The 25,786-nt window shown below is 39.8% G+C and overlaps 2 protein-coding genes across 2 annotated transcripts in view; both read left to right on the top strand.

Annotated features, from left to right (window-relative positions):
- LOC125376920 (cubilin-like) overlaps positions 1-18,659 on the top strand; it is a 31,204-nt gene extending 12,545 nt beyond the window's left edge. The window contains exons 14-26 of the mRNA XM_048389499.1: positions 56-137; positions 1,822-1,952; positions 4,554-4,730; positions 6,096-6,186; positions 7,796-7,929; positions 8,631-8,774; positions 10,026-10,107; positions 11,710-11,840; positions 12,819-12,953; positions 14,654-14,744; positions 15,184-15,302; positions 15,600-15,749; positions 16,936-18,659. Coding sequence (XP_048245456.1) covers positions 56-137; positions 1,822-1,952; positions 4,554-4,730; positions 6,096-6,186; positions 7,796-7,929; positions 8,631-8,774; positions 10,026-10,107; positions 11,710-11,840; positions 12,819-12,953; positions 14,654-14,744; positions 15,184-15,302; positions 15,600-15,749; positions 16,936-17,087 — 1,619 coding nt within the window. The 3' untranslated portion in view covers positions 17,088-18,659. The remainder of the gene's footprint in view (positions 1-55; positions 138-1,821; positions 1,953-4,553; positions 4,731-6,095; positions 6,187-7,795; positions 7,930-8,630; positions 8,775-10,025; positions 10,108-11,709; positions 11,841-12,818; positions 12,954-14,653; positions 14,745-15,183; positions 15,303-15,599; positions 15,750-16,935) is intronic.
- A 3,396-nt stretch (positions 18,660-22,055) lies between these two features.
- On the top strand, positions 22,056-24,816 carry LOC125383710 (inactive serine protease PAMR1-like). Its single transcript, XM_048402542.1, has 4 exons — positions 22,056-22,149; positions 23,567-23,660; positions 24,043-24,173; positions 24,515-24,816. Exons 1-4 carry the CDS (start codon positions 22,095-22,097, stop codon positions 24,814-24,816), a joined length of 582 nt encoding a protein of 193 aa, XP_048258499.1. The 5' UTR covers positions 22,056-22,094.
- The last annotated feature ends 970 nt before the right edge of the window (positions 24,817-25,786 follow it).

Here is a 25,786-nt window from a genome sequence, read left to right as displayed (position 1 = left end):
TTTCATGGTTGTGCGAGTCCACAAATATAATTTAGTTTTCTTGTCTTTCAAACAGGTATGGGATGCATCGATAGCTTTGAAGCTACAGACACATATTCCTACATCACCTCGCCGAACTACCCGAATTCTTTCCCAGGGTTTGTAGTTTTAATCTAGAAAAAAAGACTTTACAAAGGTACTGATGTTCATTGAAACTCCGTTAGTCCTTACCCCGTTCATCCACCCGTGAAGATCCAGGGTAGAATAGGTCTTCAGCAACCCTTGCTTGCCGTAAAAGGCGATTATGCTTGTCGTAAAAGGCGACTAACGGGATCGGGTTCGGGGTAAAACTATGTGAGAAACTATGCCATCTCAATAAAAATATATCTTAGTGGTATCTGAGCGGGCTGTGATGCTAGATATGGACATGGCATGCTGGACATTTGAAACGGAAGAGCCTTCCCATAGTGGAAGATACTGCCATACTATCTCAGCCACATATTACACTTTACATTTCCTTTGTGAAGTCAAGATATTTACAAGGCACAGTCTGAAGTGGAAGTCGCCACTTTGAAACTACGACCGTGAAGCCCGTGAAAGCTGTCGACTTCCTGATGCCATCTCAATTAAATAGTTCATGTAATTTATTCAGATGTATACATGGAAATTATCCAATTTGAGAATGTTATTGATATTTTGAGTAATTACTGCTAGAAGAACAAAATGGCAAGAGTAAAGATGAAAGACGATGTGGATACATTCCTGTGATATATAAGTTAACCAAATATAAATAGAAATCAATGTTCAGGATATCTGTCGCGAAAAATGCAAAACCATATATATTTTGTATTTATAATTTTGAGCCTGAATGTTTTGTTGTGGAAGAAACACCTTGAACAATGTAATTGTTGTGCCAAGCAATTTCCTTTTTTCCAAAGTCTGAAGCAAAATTCTTTTATTCAGTTTTGTTTTTTATTATTTGTTTCAATAAAATCCTCCCTGACGCCCCACCTCCCTCTCCGAATAGCAAATTGTTGGTCCCTTACGTACCGAATAACCACTCACCACGCTCCATTAGTAAACGTGAGGCGTTGTTAAGTATGCCGGCTTTTATGGGATCATACTGGTGTATAATTATTTAGTTTCGTTTGTAAAACGTGTCTTCTGACTGCACTATTAAGTTCCAATTATAGTAAATTTGTAAAGTTGAATAATCTCTGATGAAAATAGTAGTTACACTTTTGACCAAATGTTTATTAACCCTACAAATTAGTTTAAGTGTACCAAAAATAAGCTGAATCATTTGTCATTATACTTGTATGTACACCTATGTATGTTTGGAAAACAAACGGACGGTGCGAGTTTCATCATGTTTGCCCACACAGACACCCCACTCAGACAAAGTATAGTATACTAACCCTGAACCGACCAACCCGTGTTTTATCCGCTTTTTTTATCCCATGAATGCCGAGCCCCGGGTAACATAAAGTACCATCTTATAACGATTTTTTGGTATGACGCGACCGGGGATCGAACCATTGACTGCCTTGAGTGAAATATTAATCATTCCAAAATGTCCATAAGTAAACTTTAAGCAATCTTTCCAATTCTTTGGATAAGATATTATCCTTTGGAAATAACTTTTATTTCACATTCCAAGGTAATCATGAAAAAGCTTTATATAAAGTAACATTAAATCCTACTTTGACTTTGCTTGACCAATAGTGTAAGCTTAGAACCAGCAATGAAAAGTAATACTTGACAATACATGATTACGAGTTATTTATTCCATATGGATCCAGGACAAGACCGAACTCATGATGTAAAATCTTTTAATTTCAGTGTTTCTAGCTGTACGTCGTACAAAATAAGTGCAGACATTGATACCAGAAACAAGCTCGAAGTGCTGGAGTTAAATCTCCCTGAACGAGTAAGTGGCGAGTGTACGAGTGACTACATAACAGTACATGACGGTGAGTGGATTTCCTTACTTCATTTTAACCACTTCTGGTGGATCCTTTAACTCGCAATATAACGTAATCTAAGGCAAAGTCTGTTGGGATCTCCAACTCCCATTACCACACTGTAACCATTGTATCATGGGCCTATGGCCTACAATACATCTGAATAAAGTGAATGAATATAACGTATGATCGTGTTATAGATTCCCGCTACACTGTTTTATGCAAGGAATGTATCATATTGTTGTATTTGACGGATTTATCTTCGTTTGACATTGTGTTGTGTGATGTATCCTACAGTAGAACTCGGATATAACGAACACGGAAAGAACGAACAAACGGATACCACGAACAGTTACATAATCCCCGATTTATCTCCTATATATTATCATATAAAATTTACTTACATAACGAACTCTCTACCGCGGACTAACGTATATAGCATTACATTCACACTGTCTGTCTGTCTTAGAGATCTACTACAACGTCCACAATCTGGCGTCTATATTTTTCATCTGTGAAGCTTAAGGTACATACAACTATAAACACGTAGGTGAATGAGTTGGGTTTGCGGCTTTGAACTGTATTCAAGGTATATCACGGCGTGTCAGTTAGATGCAGGTGGAAAGGCCAAAGTGAAGGCCACAGACGTTTACCACTGACGTAAAACCCATGAGTGAGCGAGTGAGTGAGTGAGTTAAGTTTAACGCCGCTTTTAACAGTATTCCAGTTATATCGCGTGTCAGCTTAATGTGGGAAGACAGCCCGAAGTGATGCAGGTCTCAGACGTTTTCCACTTCGGTGAAACCCACGAGCACGGGTATGGTGCTCATAAACCTGGTACGTAATTGGGGTGAACCTGGACTCGAACCCACAATCATAGGTTTCTGGCGTGCCCAAGGGACGCAACTCTGAAGAGCGACTCGCGGCGCCTTAGACGACTGGGCCACCCGTGTCCCCGGTAAAACCCATGACTGGGCTATAGGTTATGACGTCACATGACTAATTAATGTTGTAAGCGGTTAATTGTTCCACTGAAAACTCAACTTTGTTGTTTGCCTCTCTTGATGATATACAATACAATGTAGTGCAACAAGTACGAATTTGAATGTATCTACCGGAATCACAATATGATGTTATTATTTTAAAAAACAACGTTTTTCCTTAGGGTAACAAATTGTTAATAAGAATAATAATAATAAAATAATAATAATGATAATACTTAATATATTTATTTGTCTGATGATCCTCTTGTGAAGCATATCAAGACTCATGATGAAAACAAGGCATTCCACAGTTTTCTTAAACGAGCCAAGGATGTGGGACATAATCTCAATGTCAGTGTTGATTTTCGTGATAGTTCTGTACTGCTGGACGGTACAGAAATGTGTATCGACCAGCGAAGTGCCATATCAAATCGGCCCAGACTCCAGGAGAGGCTATCTGAACGACCACTGCATCGATTTTATGTGCAGTGTGTTGAGATGATCAGGAACCCTGCAGAGTCCTTCGCTTGAATGAAGTCGGCTGGCCTGAAAAGAGAAACCGAAGTCTTTCTGTTTTCTGCTCAGGACCAGTCACTTTCCACTCGAAACCGTCAATGTGTGATTTTGCATCAAAATGTAAATGTGAAATGTAGATTCTGCAATGAATTTAATGAGACTGTCCAACACATTGTCAGTGGATGTCCAGCTTTGGCACAAACACAGTAACTTAAGCGACATGATGGTGTAGCTCGATCATTTTATTACCTTCTTCGCCATGCATGTGGTTTTGACACACAGGTCCACCCATAGTACGACCCGGATTATGCAGAGGGCGTCATGGAAAATGATAAATACAAAATTCTTTGGAACAGGCCCGTATACAACGTCAGACGTGTCGAGGCCAACAAACCCGATCTGGTCCTTTTAGATAAATCCAATGAAATAAAAAAAATATATCACTGAATCTGTTGACTGCATTGGGAGAGTACCCAGGTTTGCTGCCAGGAATACAGCCCTTTTGTCAATCTGGGTAATACAGAAGGCTGCAATGTTGGGGAGTTTTCACATTCTCCGAAAAGTTCTCGGTGGGTTCGACTGAGCAAGCAAGTCCCATTAGCCCTCTGGGCTGCGTGTAGAGGGGGCATGGGCGAGGAGCTGATAATGAACATACAGCCATGTTGTGCCAGGATCACCCAAACCCTCTTTGCTGCTTTTATTTATTTTAATCTGAAAATACATGAGAGAAATACGTGAATGGATATTAACTTGTAACGTTCAAGGATATGTGTCTTTAGTCTTGACTTGAACATGACAGAGTAGGAGCTGTTTTGAGGTAGAGAGATCCATAGTGAACAGCGTATTGGTACGAAGGAGAAGTATAAGAATTGAGCCTGTATGATGGGATACCGAGTAGGAGCTTATCGCGGAGTAGAATTGCACGGACACGCCATCAGATCTCGGAGATCTTACTCCGCTGACGCTGACTCATGCTCTCAAGCATTTATTTGCCTGACTAGATTACGTACAGGCTGCATGATGCACATTGCAACGTGAATGTTACTGAAAACACAATATATTACTCACTCTATACAGATGGATATCTTGCATGATTGTCTGTGTTTTATAGGGTGGTCCAACCTATCCATACCACTCAAGTCCATCAACACTCAACATTTCCGGTTCTGTGGTAAGGAACTGCCGACGTTCGTGAGCCCCAGGTTCCTAATGTTTGTCCAATTCCACAGTACACAAGCAACAACAAACAGCAGCTTCCGGATGAGATATTCGAAAGGAATATTTGCGGGTAATGTAAACCTTTCATTGCTTCAATGACTCTAACACCGAGTCCAGCTCTACAGAGTATGTATTCACAGGCGATGGAAGAACGTAGTGTTGTTGAACGTATTGGAATATTGACGATAATTGTAACACTATCCATTTGGTGGGTCAATGGGAATAATTATTCCATTTGGGGTAGTATACAAGAAGGGCCCACATGCATGTCGTACAAATAAACTTTGACTTACAGGGTGGTTATATTAATCACTCAAGGCAAGGGATTAACTGACTAGGCTGGAAATTATGGAGTTACATATTAACTGGACTAACGAGTCTATCCATAGTCCAATCATAATCGCGTAACGAAATCGATGAGAAGTGGAATCTGATAAGTCAATAGGAGTAATACCCACTGGTGGTGCTACGATCGTGCTCAGAAATTCCAGCCTAGTTCGGGAAGGGTGGAAACTGGACTTAAAGTTAACTCCAGTGCCTCGGGAAGATGATATTGTTTGACCTGGCTGATTTTATGGTAATGTAGTCCGACAGCTTTCCTAATGCAGCAAGTCACCACTTTGCTGCGTCTCAATCACTTACAGGTCGTCTTGTCGTCTTATACATGTAGCTTAAACATGTGGCTGATTGCGGTGTAAAACAGCATTCACTCACTTGTTCAGACCAGGAATAAGTGGTCACACAAAGAAATGAATGCTCCTCTGATTAACAAAGGCAATGGCCCAGACAAAACCTTCCTATCACATTGTATTTATTGCGTCTACGTTCCTCACAAACGTTTGAAAAGTTAAAACTACATCTGATAACATATTGTTACCGGGTCTATTAATATAACATACTAAAATTTACTGTTTTAAACTACTGTTGTTCTAAAGCTTTTGTATCATATTTGAAATATCAGTGACCGAGGAAATGAAAACTGAACGAAATCGAATCACAGCATTATGTTAGCCCGAAAGTGGACATATGTATTAGTATACATGTATTATAATAACGTATTCAAATACGTTTCTTTTATCAGTTGGGAGCATTTCGATCGACGATAATTTCTAGTCACAAATTAGTGACTTGCCTCAAACAGGGTCATTGCAATTGGCTATGTGTAATGTGGGTATTGCTCAGGTGATCAGTGAATGTATATGATACATTTTGAATTTACAGTGACCACACGGGGATTTGAAAATGTTTAATCATATAGGATGGGACAGAAAATTGGACCACTCCAGTCTCCGTTTAAACGATATATTTAATATATAATTGTTCATATATCTGCATATTCTGTATTTATGCTATACACATATAACTGCAGCAGAAGAGTTATAAGTTTTATGTTAAAGTTATGCATACTTTAATAACTATTTGTTTTGTAATTCAGATGAATTTGTGTCTCCCTGTGGCGGGTCACTGATTGCGACTGATGAAGTTCAGAACATTACATCACCAAATTATCCAAACAATTATAGAGGGTAGGCCTCTTTTTTTAATTATCTAAACTTCACTTGTTCCTATTGCCTTTTGGCATCTAAAGTTATAGTTTCATCTCACCAGAATGCCAAGCCTGCTTACGCTCGTCGCACATTTACTGCAATGTAAACAAATCAAGAATCGTGATTATACTTTGGTACAACACTGTTACATACTCTCCATTAGAAGTACGGGATCATGAAATATAAATGTTGTGATTGTCGTCAGAAGAAAGATCAGCTTTGAAAATTGACTGCTAGTGATAAAACGGTTTTGGAACCAAACACACCCAAAACATTGCACATGGATTATGCAATTCCCCCTGGTCATTCTTGAGTTTGACTCTTCAGTGAAAGGTGGTCAAATCGCTCTGAGCCATTAGTATTGCTAGTTTTCGTTAGTTCGTCGTCTACAACATGAAGAACTCCAAAGGGATATTGAAATTCTTCAAACTGGCATAACTCAGCAAGAGGTAGGAAATACGTTCAATGTGTCTCCGTCTGTGAATAGGTTCCTGCGGACACAAAATGTCCCTAATCGGTCCCGCATATGGCTTCCTAGGCCAACAACACAGGTCCATGATCGATTAATCAGAAATCAGGCGATACGAAATCGAGCCCAAACAGACAATCAAAACTCAGTTCAGTGGCGCAAGGCCACCGGAGAACAAGTTACTGTCCATACGATGCATGCTGCTAATCTGCAGGTTCCGCCACCACGTGTTGTACCACCGTTAACAAATTGACAAATAATAGCCAGACGTCAATGGTGTTTAGAGCGTGGAAATCATAGGTCTCGTGTAATGTATTCGGATGAGCCAAGATTCACTCTGGACGTTATGGAACGGCGAGGGCGTGTTTGGATGCGTCCTTACGAACGTCATTCGAACATCAACATAAGGAAACATGAAAGTAAGGGGGTGGGTCTGTAATAATATAGGCGGGATCACTCTGACTGCCAGAACGCATTTGAGAGTATTGCCGATACTGACGCCAATAGTTATTCCGTTTACGCGCCATGCTGGGCGACCTTTCGTCTCTCAAGACAATAACGCACGTGCCCACCGTGCACGTAATATAACTAACTACCTCCAGCAGCAAAACATTACCAGAATGCAATGGCCAAACATGAGTCCTGACATTTACCCCAGAGATCACGCCTGGGACATGTACGCCAAAATCTAAGGCCGACGTCGAAGGACAGCAGCGCTGCAAGAGAACAAGACTCCATCAAATTGTTTTTGGGGAGATTGATTCGGACCATGCCACGCCGTATAAACGGCGAGTCAAGTCATAATCATTTTGCAACAATGTATATTTTGCGGCAGACAATTTCGGCTTTTTTTAAAGTCCTATAGAATCTCAGTCGCCACTCCGTCGCGCCGCCGATCTATCCATTGTTACATATCTAGTAAAATGTATTTTCTGTCAGTTGGTCCTCTTTCTTTCACGGTCCGAAGGCTGACAGCAACTTGACTTTTGAACTGTTAAATAACTACCTATTCCGATGAGCTACATGTACTGTGTCGCGCCACTATTATTATGTTATAACTGCATGTTACAAGGACGTATGTAATTTTTCATGTCTAATGTTGAATGACTTTTTCACCAGGTTCTTAAATTGTTCATGGACCATTACAGCAACAGATAGTACCAAGATGGTACGGCTCATCACAACTGACTTTCAACTGCTTGAAAGTCCTTATACTTATGGTTGTCGTATTACTTACTTGAGAATATACGACGGTGAGTAGACATATATTTATTTGATATGTACTAGATAGATACGAGCACGACATACTTCGGTGAGTGAGCATGGTTTTACGCTGCTTTTAAAAATATTCAAGGAATATAACGGCGGTGGAAATCTGAAACGGGTTTCAAACATTGTATCCATGTGGCAAACCAAAATCTGGCCCATCAGCGTGTCGAGCAAACGCTTCAACCGCCGGCTACCCCACCGTCTCTTACACGACTAAATATGTTAATTTATGAACAAATATTGTGAGTTTGGTCGAGATGCCCATCCAAGAACGTACCCACAAAATCACAAACACTTTCTGTATACCATTTTAAATTTTACTCTATGAAACAAATCAACATGTTATAATGGTAAGCAATGCGCATATAAAATATCATCAGATGTAAAGCACCCACAGACCACCCACCCCACCCCACCCCACGCCACACCCTCTGGATCCACCGCTGTGCAATCAGTGCTTCATTTGGCATTTATAGGAGTAACTTAGATGACCATTTTACCATTTTGTTTTTTACAACCTGTGAGCAAAGTAGTTTTTTTTTATTTTAGAGAACACCTTTGTAAAACAAAACTCCCATGACAGTCTAAGATTATCAAATGGTCGGACCAAATGGAAATGTTTATCTTCGCATTTGTTCATATTGCTTTTACACAAGTATTGTGTTCATTTAGCCGCTTGTTCCAGGTGACGGCAACGGCACTAACTACGTCTCAGAATGTGAAAAACAGCCGTTGATGCAACACCAGAGCACCCAAAACAAAATGACAGTGGTACTAGAAGCGTTTCGTGCGGCCAATGCATTCAGTCTTCAGTACACCCAAACAGCAGGTAACTACACAAAATAATTGTTTATCATTTATTAAAGATTAAAGATAATTCAATGCATGCGTGTTCACGCAGCAATATCGGAGCTACATGCATTAACCACGGCTGAATAAACGCGTAAGTGTGGCCCACTTGAAGTCGTGCCAGAACCATCCCGTAATGAATCCAAGATCATCTTCCCGAGGCAAGGGAGTTTCCACCCTTGCCGAAATAATGGTCCTATTGACAAATCAGATTCCACTTCTCATATCACTTGCATTTTGCTTCAAACAAAATGGTGCCGCCATAAGCACCTTGATTAAAAACGTGAACATTTTTGGAAAATATCCGTTGACGCCGAGTTGGCGATTCACATGCTTTGCAAATCCTGTAATGGACCGAAATCTGCTTGGCAGTTTAAGAACCGGACATCGATTTCGTTCCGAAATTATGATTGGATTATGGCTGGACTCGTTAGTCCAGCCTATGTATTACACCATAATTCCAGCCAAGGCTGGCCACTGGTTTTATAAAGTCAGTTAACTTTTTTGCCTTGGGAAGATGTCCAAGATCCTTACTTGGTCTGTCAAGTGTCGAGGCCATACCTTGTAGGTTCATCATAAAAAAACTTTTCTCTGTGCCAAGTGATACAACAACAGTAATTGTTTTATCAACTCACTCAGTAATAATACATTACATGTACATGTACATACTCTGTGTCTCTTTACATGTACACTTTTTGAAGTATCCTGACCATCAACATAACGCCAGATTTTACATAAGCTATTGATTTAGTTTTTAATTGTTGTTAGACGTTGTATGTTCCTCTAAAATGATCGGGTCACTTCATTTTATACCAAGAGTGAGTGAGTTGGATTTAACGCCGCTTCGAACAGTATTCCAGTTACGATCATGGCGTGTCAGCTTAATGGGGGAGGATAGCCCGAAATAATGCAGGTCTTGTGAACGTTACGAATAATCGTAGGTCCTGGGTCACTTTATTTTACACAAAGAAGCCGAGGAAGCAGCTGAATGAATACGTTACTTAAATAACTACTGCAATGGAACAGCATCAAAATGTTTCACAATATAATCACTTTCGGTTTCTGTATTCCAGTAAGACGATGTCACTTTGTGAATAAAAATACATGTGTTTCGTCGAGAATTATTATTAATAAATACCGTGTTAGTCTGAACTTCTTTTCGTTTGTATATGTATGAGTTGATGTCTTCTAGAAAAGATGATGACTACTAGCGATACACATATTTTTTCAGATCTGTTGTCATGTGATCATATAAAGGACATCGGCGATTACGGTTCAATTAAGTTTCCTGGAAGTGTGGAGGGACCAGTGCAGTAAGTATAATCTGGATAAACCGTGTTCACATCTGGGAACATAATTCCACTTCGAATATCAGTCTAATAATTGTTTGTTCATTGTAATTCCTGAAAACTGATTTGTTGAATGGATCACAATCTTGTCATGTATTTCCCAATTGAATGAGCGAAAAACAATACGCAGCACACACCAAAAAGGACTATTCTCACCACAGTGGATTATCGGGTTATCCCAATGCAAGTTGGGGGAATTCTACTGCTGCCCCACTGTATCATATGAGCCATAGGCCAGTACCCGTGTACAACGCTTGGTATACCACACAGTTCACTTTTTTCTTGTCCGACATATGTCACAATGTCAAATGTAGAAAATAGAAAACATCAGCGATAGAAAATATTCAGTCAGAGTATCTACCGAAACAAATTCCTTTGGGTGCTAGAGGACAAAATAAAGATGAAAGATTATTTGCTGAATAATGAATGGATCACTGACAATCAAGATGTGTTATCGCAAGATATGCCCTGTTGAGGGTGATACAAGACCAGGACATACATCCACGAGAGAAAAGTGTATTGTCGAGGTCGTGGTGATACTAGCTATTGTGAAGTGTCTATTGTGGGCTGCACAGAGTGAGCTCAAATACATTGCAGTGTTCATGCAAAAAGATCTAATGTGTGGTGGCTATGATATATTAAACTCATGATAGTACAATGTCATATGTCAGAGCCTCGTTTAGAGGATTGACAATGTGCCAGTGGCTATCAATGGTGCCGCCCTGGTCAGTTCTCTCTCTGAAGAAAAATTAAAGTAGTTGTTTCACTCTAACCGGCATCATATTGTCAATAGACCTAAGGGTATCTTATAACATTATAAACACCATAACAATTTGCCGAAACAGATCCAGTCATGCACCACCCTCTGCCTTCGTGCCACATCTGGGGCCATGACAGAATTGCGTCTCTTTGACACGCCAGAAACCTATGATTGTGGGTTCGAATCCCGGTTCACCCCGATTATGTTTCCAGGTTTGTCAGCACCATTCCCGAGCACGTGGGATTTACGATAGTGGTAAACGTCTGAGACTGACACCACTTACGACTTTTCTCCAACAACAAGATGACATGCTGTGATTAACATGAACACTGTTCACAGTAGCGTTAACCACATTTTACTCACTCACTCACATTTATCGAAGCTACAAGTGATGGCTTCGAGACTAGGTAAACAATGCTATTCATGTAAGGTTACAAAAATGAATATTCTGTACGTAGCTGCAGTCGTCATGCAGCACATTCGCAGAAGCAGAATTTGCGAGACGTTGTCGTTGTCATTATGTTTGTTTCCATCAATAGCATTATTTCTCGCGTATCTTTTGTCAGGTCGATTTCCAAAACATTGCTTCATCAGCTAAATTAGTTATGAACACATGTGTCATAAACTAGCCAATGACTTGCACGTGAAAACCGATTTCTCAGTTTTGCAAGAAAACAAGCATGCAATCGTTTTGCGACAGTTTATCGATAAGCTGTGTGTCTTTTCTACTGTTTATTTTTTTAACAGATTTACCTTAGTAGGAGTTAACTAATTAAAATGCTTCTTCACATTCAATACATTTCCAGAGGCCGTTCCTGCTCATGGTTGTTGAGAAGAACATGGATGGTGGGCGTCAGATATCTCACACTGACGATTAATTCGACTGCTTTAATTCAAAGCCCGAATTGTACAAAGGATTACATTAGGGTATACGATGGTATGTTTTATATATTGAACAATAATGTTATACTTGAGTGAGAGGGAGGGAGAAAGAGAGAGAGTGTTTGACGCCTGAATATTCCATCCAGCTGTATCCCTGCTACATTGGAGACCAGCCTATCCAGTCATCGATAATGAGCAACGACAGGGTACATCTTCACGAGGCAAAGGAGTTGACTGAAAGTCCAATTTACACCCACCCTTGCCGAACTTGGGTGGAAATTCTGGGCTTGATCCTATCGCCACCAGTGGCTATTACGAGTTATGTCCCTTCTATATCCCTCCTATTGACCAATCATATTCTCATATTACTCGCATTTGCTTCGAACAAAATGGCGGCGCTCAGTCAAGACGATTTGATCGATAATCAAGATCTATTTTGTAACAAAACGGGTCTTACTTTGCAATGTGCATCAAATCACGTGACCACCTTGTTTAAAAACATGTAAGGATTTGGAACATATATGTTGACGCCGAGTTGGTGGTACACATGCTTTGCAAATCGTGCAATCGACCGAAAGCTGCACGGCAGTTTATGAACCGGATGTCGATCTCGTTATGCTATTTTGAATTGACTTTGGACAGACTCGTTAGTCCAGCCATTATATAACTCCATAATTCCAGCCCAGTTTGACAGGGGTGGAAACTGGCCTTATATAGTCAGTTAACTGACTTGCCTCGGGAAGATGTCAGGGTACGCCAGCACGCCATCACCAAGCCATCGCAATATCTCATGGTCATCGATCAAAAAGTGAGAAAGTTCGAGAGAGTGTTGATGTGGAGACAGAGAGGTCGTTGATGCTGAGAGAACGAAACAGATAGACAGAGAGAGGCAGATTGAGAAACAACGAGGCTTTCCATACGAACGCACAGGGTCATACATGGAAACAAATGTAACATGTTTTGGATAATCTCAATAAAATAGGTTTCTTTCAGCAGAGTGGATATTTAAGGTTTGTGTAATTTGTGTTTTCAGGTCAATCATCATCAAGCCCTTTAATTGGACGCTTTTGTGGTGGGAAAGTATCAGAGCTTTCTATTTTCGGAAACAATGTCTTTATCACTTCAGTCTTGTCAGGTCAAGGATCTTTCGATATTGACTACAGTCCAGGTTGGTTAATAAAAATATGCTTTTGTGATGACCCCTGCTATTTTTGTCATGTGATAGAAAGTAAATTGAAAGAATGTTGCTGAAGATGATTATGTCTATTTAACCATCACCCTCTCCTGTAACAGTTTGTAAAAGTTATCTGTGGCGGGGTAATTTTGTGTAAAAATAAATAAGTGCAGTGAATACTGGGGTAAGAAATGAATTTGCAACCACATGACCCCACCATGTTTTGTGCCAATTTTCATAGATAAGATGTCTGAGGTACCCATCAGCAGCTATCTATTAGGCGATATTTTTAAAAACAAACAATTTTTTTTAATTTTAAAACAAATTATATCTTGAGGACAATGTAGAAGTATTCTTTTAGTGCTGACTAAGCGGCAGTACAGTTCATTTTTTCTTATAATATAGCTTACGTAAGATATTTCCAACTGAACATCAAACATGATAAAATCAATTAAGTTTCCTTTGCTCCACATTTTATGTGGCAATTGAGAGATCACTTGTAACTTTGATGATCTGATTTAACAATGTAAATGTTAAATCGAGAGATTATGATTCTTTTGCATGTCAGTCATATGACGTGCATTAGCGTCATATAACTGAAATACTGTTCAAAGCACGCACTCATTTCATGGGTAAAGATTTGATATATATTCATCACATAAATGTATTTAGTATTTCTGGCCTCGTGAACAATAGCGCCAAAGAGATATAATAGTGTGCTCGGCAATTCCTTTAGACAACATGGATTTACCATACGTCATATACAGTATAATATAAATATCATATCGGTAACTTTTTTCAAATATAAACCAAGACCTCAAATATGTCGAGCATTATGTGTTGGTTATAACTGACAAAGCCTTTCTCTGGAAAGGTAGACATACCCGTGCGGGTCAATAAAGGTTTAACGACTATCTTGATAATGTGTGTACGTGTGCGTCTTCGTGTTTGTGTGCTTGTGCTTTTGCTCGTACTAGTCCGGACTAATGCCAGTTTCATAGTGCTAGACTACTGAGATACCATGCTGCACTTCTACATGCCCCTGACGTAGTATACTGACTCCCGGCGGACCGGTTCTTGTTTTATCCCCTTAATGCGAAGCGCCAGCGAGGGAAAACAATAAGTACCATATTTAAATGTCTTTTGATGTGACGCGGTCGGGATCGAACCGCCGACCTTCCGCTCTCCGGGCAAACGCTCTCTCCACTAGGCCACGGAGGTGGTCTATAGATGAGTCATAACGGCTTTTTTTAATTATCAGCTAATGTGATAAGGAACGAAACTGACATTTAATTTTTACAAGATCGTTTTTATGTGTGAAACTGTACATCATGACACCGTTGTACAAATTGCCAAATAAATAATGCACAGGGCCAAACTTTTGGGAAGTCCAATACGTTGATCCGTGTTGCGTCCCTAAGGCGTGCCAGAAACCCATGGTCGTGGGTTCGAATCCCAGTTCGTCCTGATTATGTTGGTTTGTCAGCACTCTACCCTCGCTCGCGGGCTTCCCCAAATTTGTGAACGTTTAAGACCTGCATCATTTCGGGCTTTCTCCAATATCAAGCTTAAATTTTGTTCAATGCAGCGGTAAGGAAACGCACTTTGTCCTTCATACACTCCACCAATGGTAAACATATACGCCTAAATATGAATGTAACCTATACAAATAACAGATGTTGATTTATTTTCAGGTTTTACCAGTTTCTTGGGTCAAGAGAGGTACCTTTATTCCGACAGGAAAAGCATCCTAACATCTCCAAATTACCCCTTAAATTACCCACGGTACTTACATTGTCACTCAGACTGATCTAAATTCGCTTACTCATTCAAAATTGTTTGTAAGGTTTGAATTCTTATTGTTTAAACTGTTTCATTATTACATGATAAAATACTTAACTTTCTGTGGGAATTCAGTGTTTCGTTGATTTGGTTTTAATCACTCACTGGTTTGCCTGGTCCAGACTCGATGTACATTCCGCCATCATGTAGACGGAATATTGAGTGCGGCGTTAAAAAATAGTGTAATTACTTCAAATATATACGCCAACGCCAGAGAATACTTAGTCTCAATTATCTGCCAAAACGGGTTTTATTGGGCATAAGAAGCAAAATAGTGGTGAAAACTATATGAATGGATCTCTGAAAAGCACTGATATCGCCAGGTGCTCCCGCCACTCACACACAATTTGCACAAACAAGTAAGTGTTTGTTTGTTTTTCAGGAATGCTGAATTCTCTTGGACACTAACGACATACGTAGACAAAGTTGTCGTTGAAGTGATGTCGTCACAGATAGAGATGTCAGAAGGCTGCGTCAACGACAGAGCTGAAGCATACGATGGTAAGCACTATCTAATTATCCTTCAGGCAATTGAAGTAATGAGTAATGAGTAACGAATGAAATAAAAGCGACAAATCTTCAGAGCTACCAGTTGCAAATGAGGCTGTATCGTGATTAAACGGCGTGACCTGGATCATATTCAATGATCACATGACTTTGGTCATCGTATCAACCACTGGTGTGTTCGACCCATTTACTTGAGTGGCTATGACAAAGCTGGAATAAATGCTAATTGTGGTGTAAAAAAAGCATTCACTCTCTCACACATAAATAAGAGCAGCAATATACTTGTTCCAGGTGCGTCAAAGAAAGACAAACTTCTTGGAAAGTGGTGTGGCACAGAGACGCCATCATTTGAAAGTTCTGGAGGAGAACTGACCATCGTACTGATTAGCAACGACAACGAAATCGCTGGCAAGGGGTTTCAAATCAAGTTCTACGAGAAAGGTATTTTTACTAAGTAGAAAAGGCGATGATGGGTAGTTGGGATCTCGACACAATCTGTGAAGTCTCTGAAATGGGGATTCATGCATAGAATTGATTACAAGTATCCTAGGCTTGTCGAAAGAACAACTTGAAAGTTCAGTGGCGGTGATCATAATATAAACCACTGTCTTGTCTGATACAGACTCAATTATTTACAGTCGTAAATAGCGTGAAAATTAATCGGTGTGAAATATAATAAAGCAAAGAAAGAAGGTGATGGACACCGAATGTAGGCCTTTATATATTATCGCTTTTATTTTGTGTTGGTGTTGCTTTTCACGTGATGGAGAAACACAAATTGTTTTTCAACAGTAGAGCGTTTGTATCACCGTGAAAACAGAATATGGAAGTAATATTTATTGAAATATATGACACATATGGGGAAAAGAGAGGTCTTCTCTTTGTCATATTGGCAGAATTTGTTTCATGACAGTTGACCTCTCGTACCAGAGTTACACATTAATGGGCACAAGAAGCCTCCTTATGACCAATTACTACTACTACTTTTCACATAACCCTTACCCAATCACGCTATTTAACACGGTCATGCATCGTCAGGTCTCTGAGAGGGATGCTTTCCGGGATACTATGTTTCTAGGATATAATGATAAATAACTCGGACCCATTTTTTTCCTCATTCGACTGGATATATCGAGAACTCGCTTTCAGAAGAGTAATTTTGATTGGTTGTTGATTTCAAGCGCATGCGCAAGAGCAAGTATGCGCTAAGATGATAGAGGAGAGATAGAGAATGTGACGTAACTTCCAAAACGAAGCTATGTGACAAATAGGTCCAGGGTATTTAACATAATAGCATGGAGATATACTACACTGGATAATCGTGGGTGCTTAAGGCCTTAACCCCAAACCCCTTTCAGACATTAACGTTTGGATAGACGAAGGGCGGTCGGTAGCCTAATGGTTAAAGCGTTCGCTGGTCACGCCGAAGACCCAGGTTCGATTCCCGACATGCGTACAACGTGTGACGCCCATTTCTGGTGTCCCCCGCCGTAGTAATACTGGAATATTGCTAAAAGCGGCGTAAAACCATACTCACTCACTTTGATAGACGACTTGAGGGGATAACAAATACGACGAAAACACGCCATGATATGAGTACTACTTGTATTTCATTTGGATATTTCAGAATCATATCTTGGATACATCATTGGAGGTGTAGTTGGCGGTGTACTGGTGATTTTAGTGATTGGAGCATCTGTATTCATCCGTGTTAAAAGACCGTGTAAATCTCGATATAACAACGGGAATGTTCAAGCAAAGTGTGTGAACAAACATTGAGTTACTAATAAGGTACATGCCATTCAGATATGACCAATGCGAGAGAATACGGAGAACAGTTTAAATCTTAAAGCACAATGTACATACGTTTGCATCTTGTTTAATATTGAAATAATAGAGACAGCAATTGTAAATTGAAAGACATCTTCCGAGGCAAGTGAGTTAACTGACTATAAAAGTCCAGTTTCCACCCTTGCCGTACTAGGCCTGAAATCCGGAGTTAATTTGGCGGGACTAACGATTCGTATGCATAGTCCAATCAAAATCGCGAACTAGACATCCGGTTAGTTAACAACACAGATTTCAAAGTGCAGACTTCGGTCGATTGCATTATTTGAAAAGCATGTGTACCGTCAGCCGGGCAAACCTTTTCATGTTTTAATGGAGGTGCTCAAGTGATGTGATGCACTTCGCGAGGTAAGACTCGTTTTATTACAATATAGATCTTGATTATCAATCAGATAGTCTTGACTGAGCGCCGCCATTTTGATGGAAGCAATTGCAAGTGATATGAGAGATGGAATCTGATTGGTCAATAGGAGGGACATAGAAGGGAGATAATTCACTGTTGGCGCTACTGGCGAGCTTTGAAATTCAAACCTAGTTCGGCAAGGTCGGAAACTGGACTTTTGTAGTCAGTTAACACCCTTGTCTCGGGAAGATGGTTACAGGAAGAGGGGCCAAACCCCCCGAACCAGTTTCATTTTTTTACTTTGTATGCACAGATTTGTCAGGTTAATTAGATAATCTCATTAAAAACAGATCTTAGTGGACGCAACACGAAAGTTTTACGAAAGTTTTGAGAACATCCCATTACGTGTCTTGTTACGCGGCCTTTCGCGAAACAAGCCCCCCAAAGATGACTACCAGTAAGTCGACATGCGCCAATCAGAAAGCAGTTCTCTCGAACTTACGGCGCTTATATCGACGTAGCTGCTTTCGTTTCAGACTACGTTCTGAAAGATATTTCGACTAAGTTCTCAATTCAAAATGTGAAAACTGAACAATAGAACATTTTGGAATGTCTAATTGGTGGCCGTGATTGAACGGCAGTACTTCCCGCGGGCTATGGAAAGTCTCTAACGTTTTAAATGTGTATCCCAATGAAGCGAGAGATGGATGATAATCTAGCATTCTGAGTATGTTACAGCCCGTAACCGTCGTTCTGAGTGTCCACTTTACGTTTTCGAGGTTGCATGACGAGAACTGTAATGAGATGTATTTTAAATTGTATACGCCTGCATGGACTAAGATCTGATTTTAATGAGTTTGTTTTGAGATGAATCGTGCTGAAAGGCTCACACTTACATGTAGATTCTCGTTATACAATTTGAAGTATTGTGGAGCGGTATCAGATCGGGACCATCAATAGATGATATGACAAGGGGCGTATTGATTTCCAATGGTATATGGTAATACTTTGACCTGTGTGCTTCTACTGAGTAGCATATTATTCACACGATCCCTACGCTTTTTATCCACCGCCTGGCCAGAATGGCCGAAGGGGGATTATGTCGTGGCGCAGTCCGTCAGTCCCTCCCTCCCTCCCTCTATCCGTCTGTCCGTCCCACAGAGGGTACTAAGCTTGTGAAATCAACTCCTCCTACAGTTTCCAGAGAATATCCCTGACACTCTACTCACAAGATGTCGACATGTTGATTATACGCATATCGCAGTCCCGTTTCATTTCGACTAATTTTGACAGAGTTACTGCCCCTGTTTTACGGAGCTTCATGAAAAATACAAAGAAAATATAAACTCGTTAAAAAAATTCATGCGGGGGATGTTGTGCTCTCAGAGCACTCTTGTCTTAAATGGAATGGGCATCCAGTGCTGCATGTGTCTGGAGAGACGTGAACATCAGATGCGACACTTGTCTGTAGAGACGTGGACACCTACAGCTACTTTTGTCTGTAAAAACGTGTACACCTGGTGCTACACTTGTCTGCAAAGACGTGGACACCTACAGCTACATTTGTCTGTAAAAACGTGTACACCTGGTGCTACACTTGTCTGCAAAGACGTGGACACCTACAGCTACATTTGTCTGTAGAAACGTGTAGAAACACCTGGTGCTACACTTGTCGAACGAGACGTGAACTCCCGATGCCAGATGTATGTGTAGAGACGTGAACACCTGGTGTTGAATTGTCTGTAAAGACTTGAACACCTTGTACTACATCTGTCTGTAGAGGCGTGAATACTTGACGTGAAACTTGTCTAGACGTTGCTGTTGTATATGTATTTTAGCTATTATTTGAGATTAAATCGATCAATCATAATGTATATGTATGTCAAAATAAAATATCTGATCCAACCATTTCAAGGTTTTGTTACGTCCATTTGATGCACTTGTAGAAGTCGATCATTGTATTTTCTGAAATATATTTATTAAATAATCTGGAATATCGTATTTATTTTTTTATTAAATAAATATATTATGTAATTTATCTTTGTTATGTTCTGCGATTGACGGTGAATTTTTAGATGCCGGCAACTATCTCTTATTTTCGCCTTTTGCACTAGCAGACGGACATAAAGATCTTTTATATGTCAACACACGTTTTTTGAGCGTATGAGTGAGTCATCATTCACGACGCCCTCGGGACAGTCAATGGACTAAAGATTTACAGCTTGAGACAGGCGGAAGTGTAAGTGATTAAGGACTGTAAGTGATTTGTATGAGGGGAACAGCAATCGCTTGTGTTGATAATGGATCGACTGTTCACTCGTACTGCGGGGAAGAAATTATAGCATACCTCCAGATAATACAAGCTGCGTATTTGTGTACGCTATGCACAACACATCACCATGTGTCTCGTTTATTGTTGCTTGTACGGCTGTTGTGAGCTAAAGTGATCAGTCACACACTTGGAGCACCACATGGAGGCATCACTTGGTACTCGGAGGAGGGGGAGTGACGGGGTTGAAGTGGGGTGGGGCTGGGTCAGGTTGAGGAGTTTGTGTAGAGTCTGGATATCTTCCACCTTCTGCTGCAAATACGGGTTTTGATAAATTTTGTAAACTTCTTGCAACAATGTGTTTTTTTGCTACTGTACACAATTTGTTTGTTTTTTGTCCAACAACCTGTAGCATATTTATTTATTTCAGACAATTTCTGGAATAGTTTAATTTTTATATAATCCCAGGTCCCCGCACCAATGATTCAATGCGACCAGTACATACTTCATGCTGGACTAGACAAACCAGTGACTGATTTATGTAGAACATTCCACCCGTCGGGATACGATGAGTCATCGATGAGGCCACGTCCTAGAGTCATAGAATATGGGGTTCGAACTCATGTCCAAGAATTATAATAAAAAAAGAGATTCGAACTGACACCCAAGAAATATATTCAAAACTAATGTGGGATTCAAACTCCGGGCCAAGAATTGTAATTAAAAGAAATATGGGATTGGAACTCACGACAACTGAGAAGCGGCGCCTTAAACATAGACAGACCACTGGGCAACACAGCATAGAAATATACAGACATTTCTCAATTAATCTCATTATGCATCCCTCTCACAAGGGTCACGTTTAAATGCCTGGTGTTTTAATTGGGATAATGTGCAAGTTAAGTTTGAGGGGTTACCCACTGTGAAATTGATATTCTTTAAGACAGGGCTTGTAGGTGAGTTTGAATCTGTAATGAAACCAGCTTTTAACGAAAAGGGTTAGCATGTCCTGTTCTACAGGAATCACCCGTCTACGAGTACGCAGTGGTGCCGTGCTGACGAACATCAAAACAGCATCAACAGGGCGAATCTTGGATCATAGGTTTTATGGGACGATGCCTAATTAAGTACTAGGCATTCCCATGGACACCAATTGTATTTCCCTGCTTGTTGGTCAGTTTCTTTATGCTTATTGATTTAGAGTTTCTTCTCGGATGTTCATGGGAATTTGGCCACGAAATTTAACTTGAGCTTCAGGTATATCGATTATCATATATAGTTCAATAACGGTCGAATAACAAAGTCTGTTCCACTGATTTACGCACCTGAACTAAAAGAAAAGAGACCAGTGAACCCGCCTCATATTCAGACCTATGCACGTAGATTATTTTTTAGTGACAAAAAACTCTCCACAAGACTGTATGGCACGAGCGATGACTTCACCTGTTCCATATGCAGGTGTCGAGCAATATCCTAGATCCTCCAGTCTACATTTCACATTTTTTAGGTGCAAGCGAGCATGCTGCCAGAATCGTACAATGAACTCTGCTTTTAAGAGAGCTTTCTGATTACCATGGAAATGTTTTGGTCGCTTTCTTTTAATGATAAACAAATATCTCCTTACAGTTGAAGATAGATGTAGTTTACATGTTTTAATACCAAGTGGCAACATGACGATTTGACAGCATCTCGAAAACAAGTATAGTCAATCATTTTGTCATTCATCACAATAAAGCAGATTTCATTTTATTTTTCTCCTTTGATAGATGATAATGTCCTCAACGGATGCAATTAACAAAATGATGAATGCGCGCTGCATTCACGTGACAGTCATGTATAATTATGAGAATTTAAACAATATTGCTTCATGTACGTTAGAAACCAATGAAGATTTTCCTGACGTCATTTGACTAAAATATTTGACATCTTTGATTTATTTGCACATAAGTTGTCAAAGAGTTGGTTTTATTACGATGTTTGGACATATTTCAATATAACCGTGTCAATAATTCATTTGAAAAGATTTTTGCAAAAGTACCCCCCTGATCTATTAACATTGAAATACTGTTACAATTACTGTATGTGAGGTTTCCTTTGAAGAAATAACACGTTCTTGTAGCTGCAGGCACATATCTGTACTCGCCAAAAAACACACATGTATACTTTAGTCATATCGAACTTTCAATGGGTTTCTGCAATAAGAAGTTCTACAAAGGAAAACATTCATCATAATGAACACAGAGAGAAAGACACCTGCACAGTCACACTGATGACAGATAATCTCAGGTACTCGACGTGGTCGCTGGGTCATGCAAGTGTTAGCATCATGCCACTGACAAGGATTTGCCTTGCCTTCCTGTTGGGTCTCTGCATTGATACAGGTAACTTCATTTCGGAAACTCATCATACATTTTTAAATGACATCATCTTTTAATTTTATATCTGTCTGAAATGGGGATTTGGTACTTATTAATTAATGTGGATGTATACTGTAAGGTAACATTATGCAAAGTATGTTCATATTATTATATTATTTTATTATAAGTTGTATTCGCAGAATATTGGTATATTTTAACTGACGACTAATCTTATAATGGATTACAGCTAGAAGGATGTTAAACTGTCCGTCGTCGACATGTTCATATTGTACAATAATTGAACAATATGGCTGAAATACTGCCCACCTGAACACAACTTTAACTGACTTACTCATTAATATGGATAAATGGTCTATTAGAATTGTCACATTACCCTCTACAGCAGCATATTAGCAAGCCCGGGTGACAGTTTTAAATCTAAATATTAATATTATGTCAAGCAATTGAATGCACGCCAAACGATAAACACGTTTGGCTTATTCATGAGCCATAAGGGAATTCCGGAATTATATTAAAATAAACTTCTGTCCATAAAGCCTGTAATTGTTTATTAACACACTACGACATGATTATAGTTTTACTTATTTCTAATTCCCTTATTTATGTCTTCAGTACAATTATTTTTACCAATCAAGAGCAAGGTGTAGTGTTGCTATTATACATTGGAAGTTTCCCATTGTTAGATATATGGCAAAATAACCCCCATATAATATATTGGCAGGGATTTCATGATCAGTGACACTATAGGACCTTTACATTTACAAGCTATATATTAGGCTTGACAAGAAGATTTTTCAAATGTAACGTTTATAATCAGTGAATATGCAAAAACACAACACTTAATTATACAGTTTAAATGCACTGGAAGCGGAAATGCAGGACCGACGAGGACAAGGACATTGGGCCTGCCTGCATGTCCTGGGTCTGTCCACTATCTGCCATGTCTGTCGACAGCGTGACAGGAACCTGGTGATTGTTACACGAGTACAAACAACCGCATCACACCCATGGCCCCTTCTGACTGTTCTGTCGATATACATGGCATTTTAATGTTGATTTCTGTACTCATTATGTACTGACGAATAGTATGAGCTTGTTTTATACTCATATGCATAATGTCCTTTTACATGGAATTCCGTGAACTAAAGGAAGGTTTACAGTTGCACCAGTGTCCACTGCATTTCCACATATAATTTTACAAAATTTGGGATCACTATTTCGTGTTCGAAATAGTGTGCTTGTTTTGGGCAACAATATTGATAATAACAATACAACTATTCATAACATTCCCATGTTTTATACAAATAACATCCATGAATTCTTAATTTGTGGTAGGGGTTTTGTACTTAATCTTGTTTTACTCTCATGCACACTACAGAATAAATGTCTGTTACAAATAAATCGTAAAACCTATGTCCAGTTGCCTCCATCCATTGGTCCCATTGTGATGCCGTTGTGTTTGCCGCCTCGAAGTTCAACACAATGTCAACGCATCATGGCCCGCTGTTTCTGAGGTATGGTGTACAGCCAAATATTCTACTTTCACAGACGTAATGTTATGTAAATGTCTATTTGATATATAATGTGCAACAAACGAATTGTATGTTAATCCTCTTGGGGCTTAGATTCTTCGTAATATCCGATTACTGGTACTTAGGACCGATGGTTAAAAAAATCTGTAATTGTGTATGAATGACTGCGTATATCGGTGTTCATGCTATCAACCACCATGTCGCCATAATTAGCTGTAATATCGCTGATTATAGCGCAAAATAATATTCCTTTTTACAGGTGAGTTGATTCGGAATAGCAGTAATCTGGCCATGTAGTTATGAAATAATTATTATATCTTCACTGTTGTGTGGAACATTTAAGGTGATACAGAATGATGATTAGCATTGTAGCCAGCAGTGGTGTTTGCGAATGGAAGATCTATGCCAGGCCTGGATACAGAGTGCTGATGGAGGTTGTGGAATCGTCTCTTCCTTCAAGATGGGACTCCGTTTACAACATAAGCGTAAACGAGGGTATGCATACGTAGAGAGTGACCAAGTGTACGATGTTCTTAATATCTATGTTTGGCTGTTTTGTCAACGCTGCTCAAAGACCTGCATCACTTCGGGATTACCTCCCACATGAATCTGACAAGCCGTGTAAAAAGTGAAATATTGTTAAAAACGGCGTGAAACAAATTGCAATCATACTCACTTACCGTAATAAAAAAGCAAAATTTATCTGATTTCTACCCCCCTGTATTGTATCATGATAATGTAAATTCGATTGTTTTCTCTGTTTATGAAATCATAACATTCTGAGTAATATTCTCTGTATATTAAAAGCATGCAATTACAAAGTAGCTTTCTTAAAGGCACTCTTGTGTGGCGGAACCTTCTCGGATCCTGGTGTGGTCAGCAGACTCCTGCGTTTCAATCGTCCGGCTCGACTCTGACCATAAAGTTCAACTCTGTTATTATCGACAGTGATTTTGGTTTTTCTATCCGCTACAAGCAAATATCAGACAACTCAGGGAGGATAAGGTCCCTTTTGCCGGCAACCCATGTTCGCAAAACTGCATGGAAATCTCCAAAATCACGGCCTCCAATGCAAACAGTTGCCACGACCCCTTCTAACAAAGGTTGGTTGATCCTCGTCTTCCCAGTACTAAAATAGAAACATTCCTCTTACAAGAATTGAGTTCAAAACAAAAAGAGGTTTAATGATAGAGATCATAACATCAATAGCATTCTGTTGTGTGAACCTTTATGTAATAATCAGTTTACTCCAAAGTGGTTAAGTATTCTGTTATGGATTTAAACTTCTTTCATTATTTTGATGCGATTTTCGTTTGTTTGTTTGCTTTATAACGTTGAACCCGATCGCCCGATCTAGTAGGCGTCTCTTACGACAAGGTTGCTTCGTCCCACTGATATTTACCCAGAATTACCAAGATTTGATGCGGCTTTCGGTTACTCTGCCCTGTGAGATTCCGGGTTCGAATACGTCTCCAGCGCCCTGTGCGAGTCGTGAGACCTAACGAGTCGGGAGGACAGGCTCGGTGACTTGATTGACAGCGTGCCATCATGCCCCACTGGTTTGTCTGATCCAGATTCGGTTATTTAAAGACGCCATCATATAGTTTGGATGCTGCTGAGAATGGTCTTCAACAGCATACAAATATATTCTGGTACCTTTACCAAGCAAGAGACTGGGAATCATGTTCTCAATATCCAACTTAAATTTACTCTACAACATCAGTCAAAGATTAAAGTACATGGTTGTTTCAGAGGAGACGTCGGCTTGTAGTCCTGCCCCAGTGACTGTCGCTGTCACAGAACAGGAGCAAATCCTTCCTTGCCCCTCTGGTCAACTGTGCGTATCAGTTTAACTGATTGACTGATGTATATCCACTGGCTCTGATAGGCTTTATATGAACTGTCTCTAACTGATTGTATCCACCGGCTAACATTGGTTGTATATCCACTGACTCCAACTGACTGTATATCCACTGGCTACCAGTGACTGATATCCACTGTATATCCACTGTATATCCACTGACTCCAACTGACTGTATATCCACTGCCTACCAGTGACTGATATCCACTGACTCCAACTGACTGTATATCCACTGGCTACCAGTGAC

Source organism: Haliotis rufescens, unplaced genomic scaffold (genome assembly GCF_023055435.1).
Source record: "Haliotis rufescens isolate VD_foot unplaced genomic scaffold, xgHalRufe1.0.p SCAF_1, whole genome shotgun sequence".
Lineage (NCBI taxonomy): Eukaryota > Metazoa > Mollusca > Gastropoda > Lepetellida > Haliotidae > Haliotis > Haliotis rufescens.
The sequence above is the reverse complement of the archived record's forward strand: the minus strand, read 5'-3'. Positions and strand labels throughout refer to the sequence as shown.

Coding starts and splice junctions, on each gene's coding strand:
- LOC125383710 (XM_048402542.1), top strand. CDS start 22,095: ATGCCACTGACAAGGATTTGCCTTGCCTTCCTGTTGGGTCTCTGCATT. Junction 22,150..23,566: donor GGGTCTCTGCATTGATACAG/GTAACTTCATTT, acceptor ACCTATGTCCAG/TTGCCTCCATCCATTGGTCC. Junction 24,174..24,514: donor CAACATAAGCGTAAACGAGG/GTATGCATACGT, acceptor GCTTTCTTAAAG/GCACTCTTGTGTGGCGGAAC.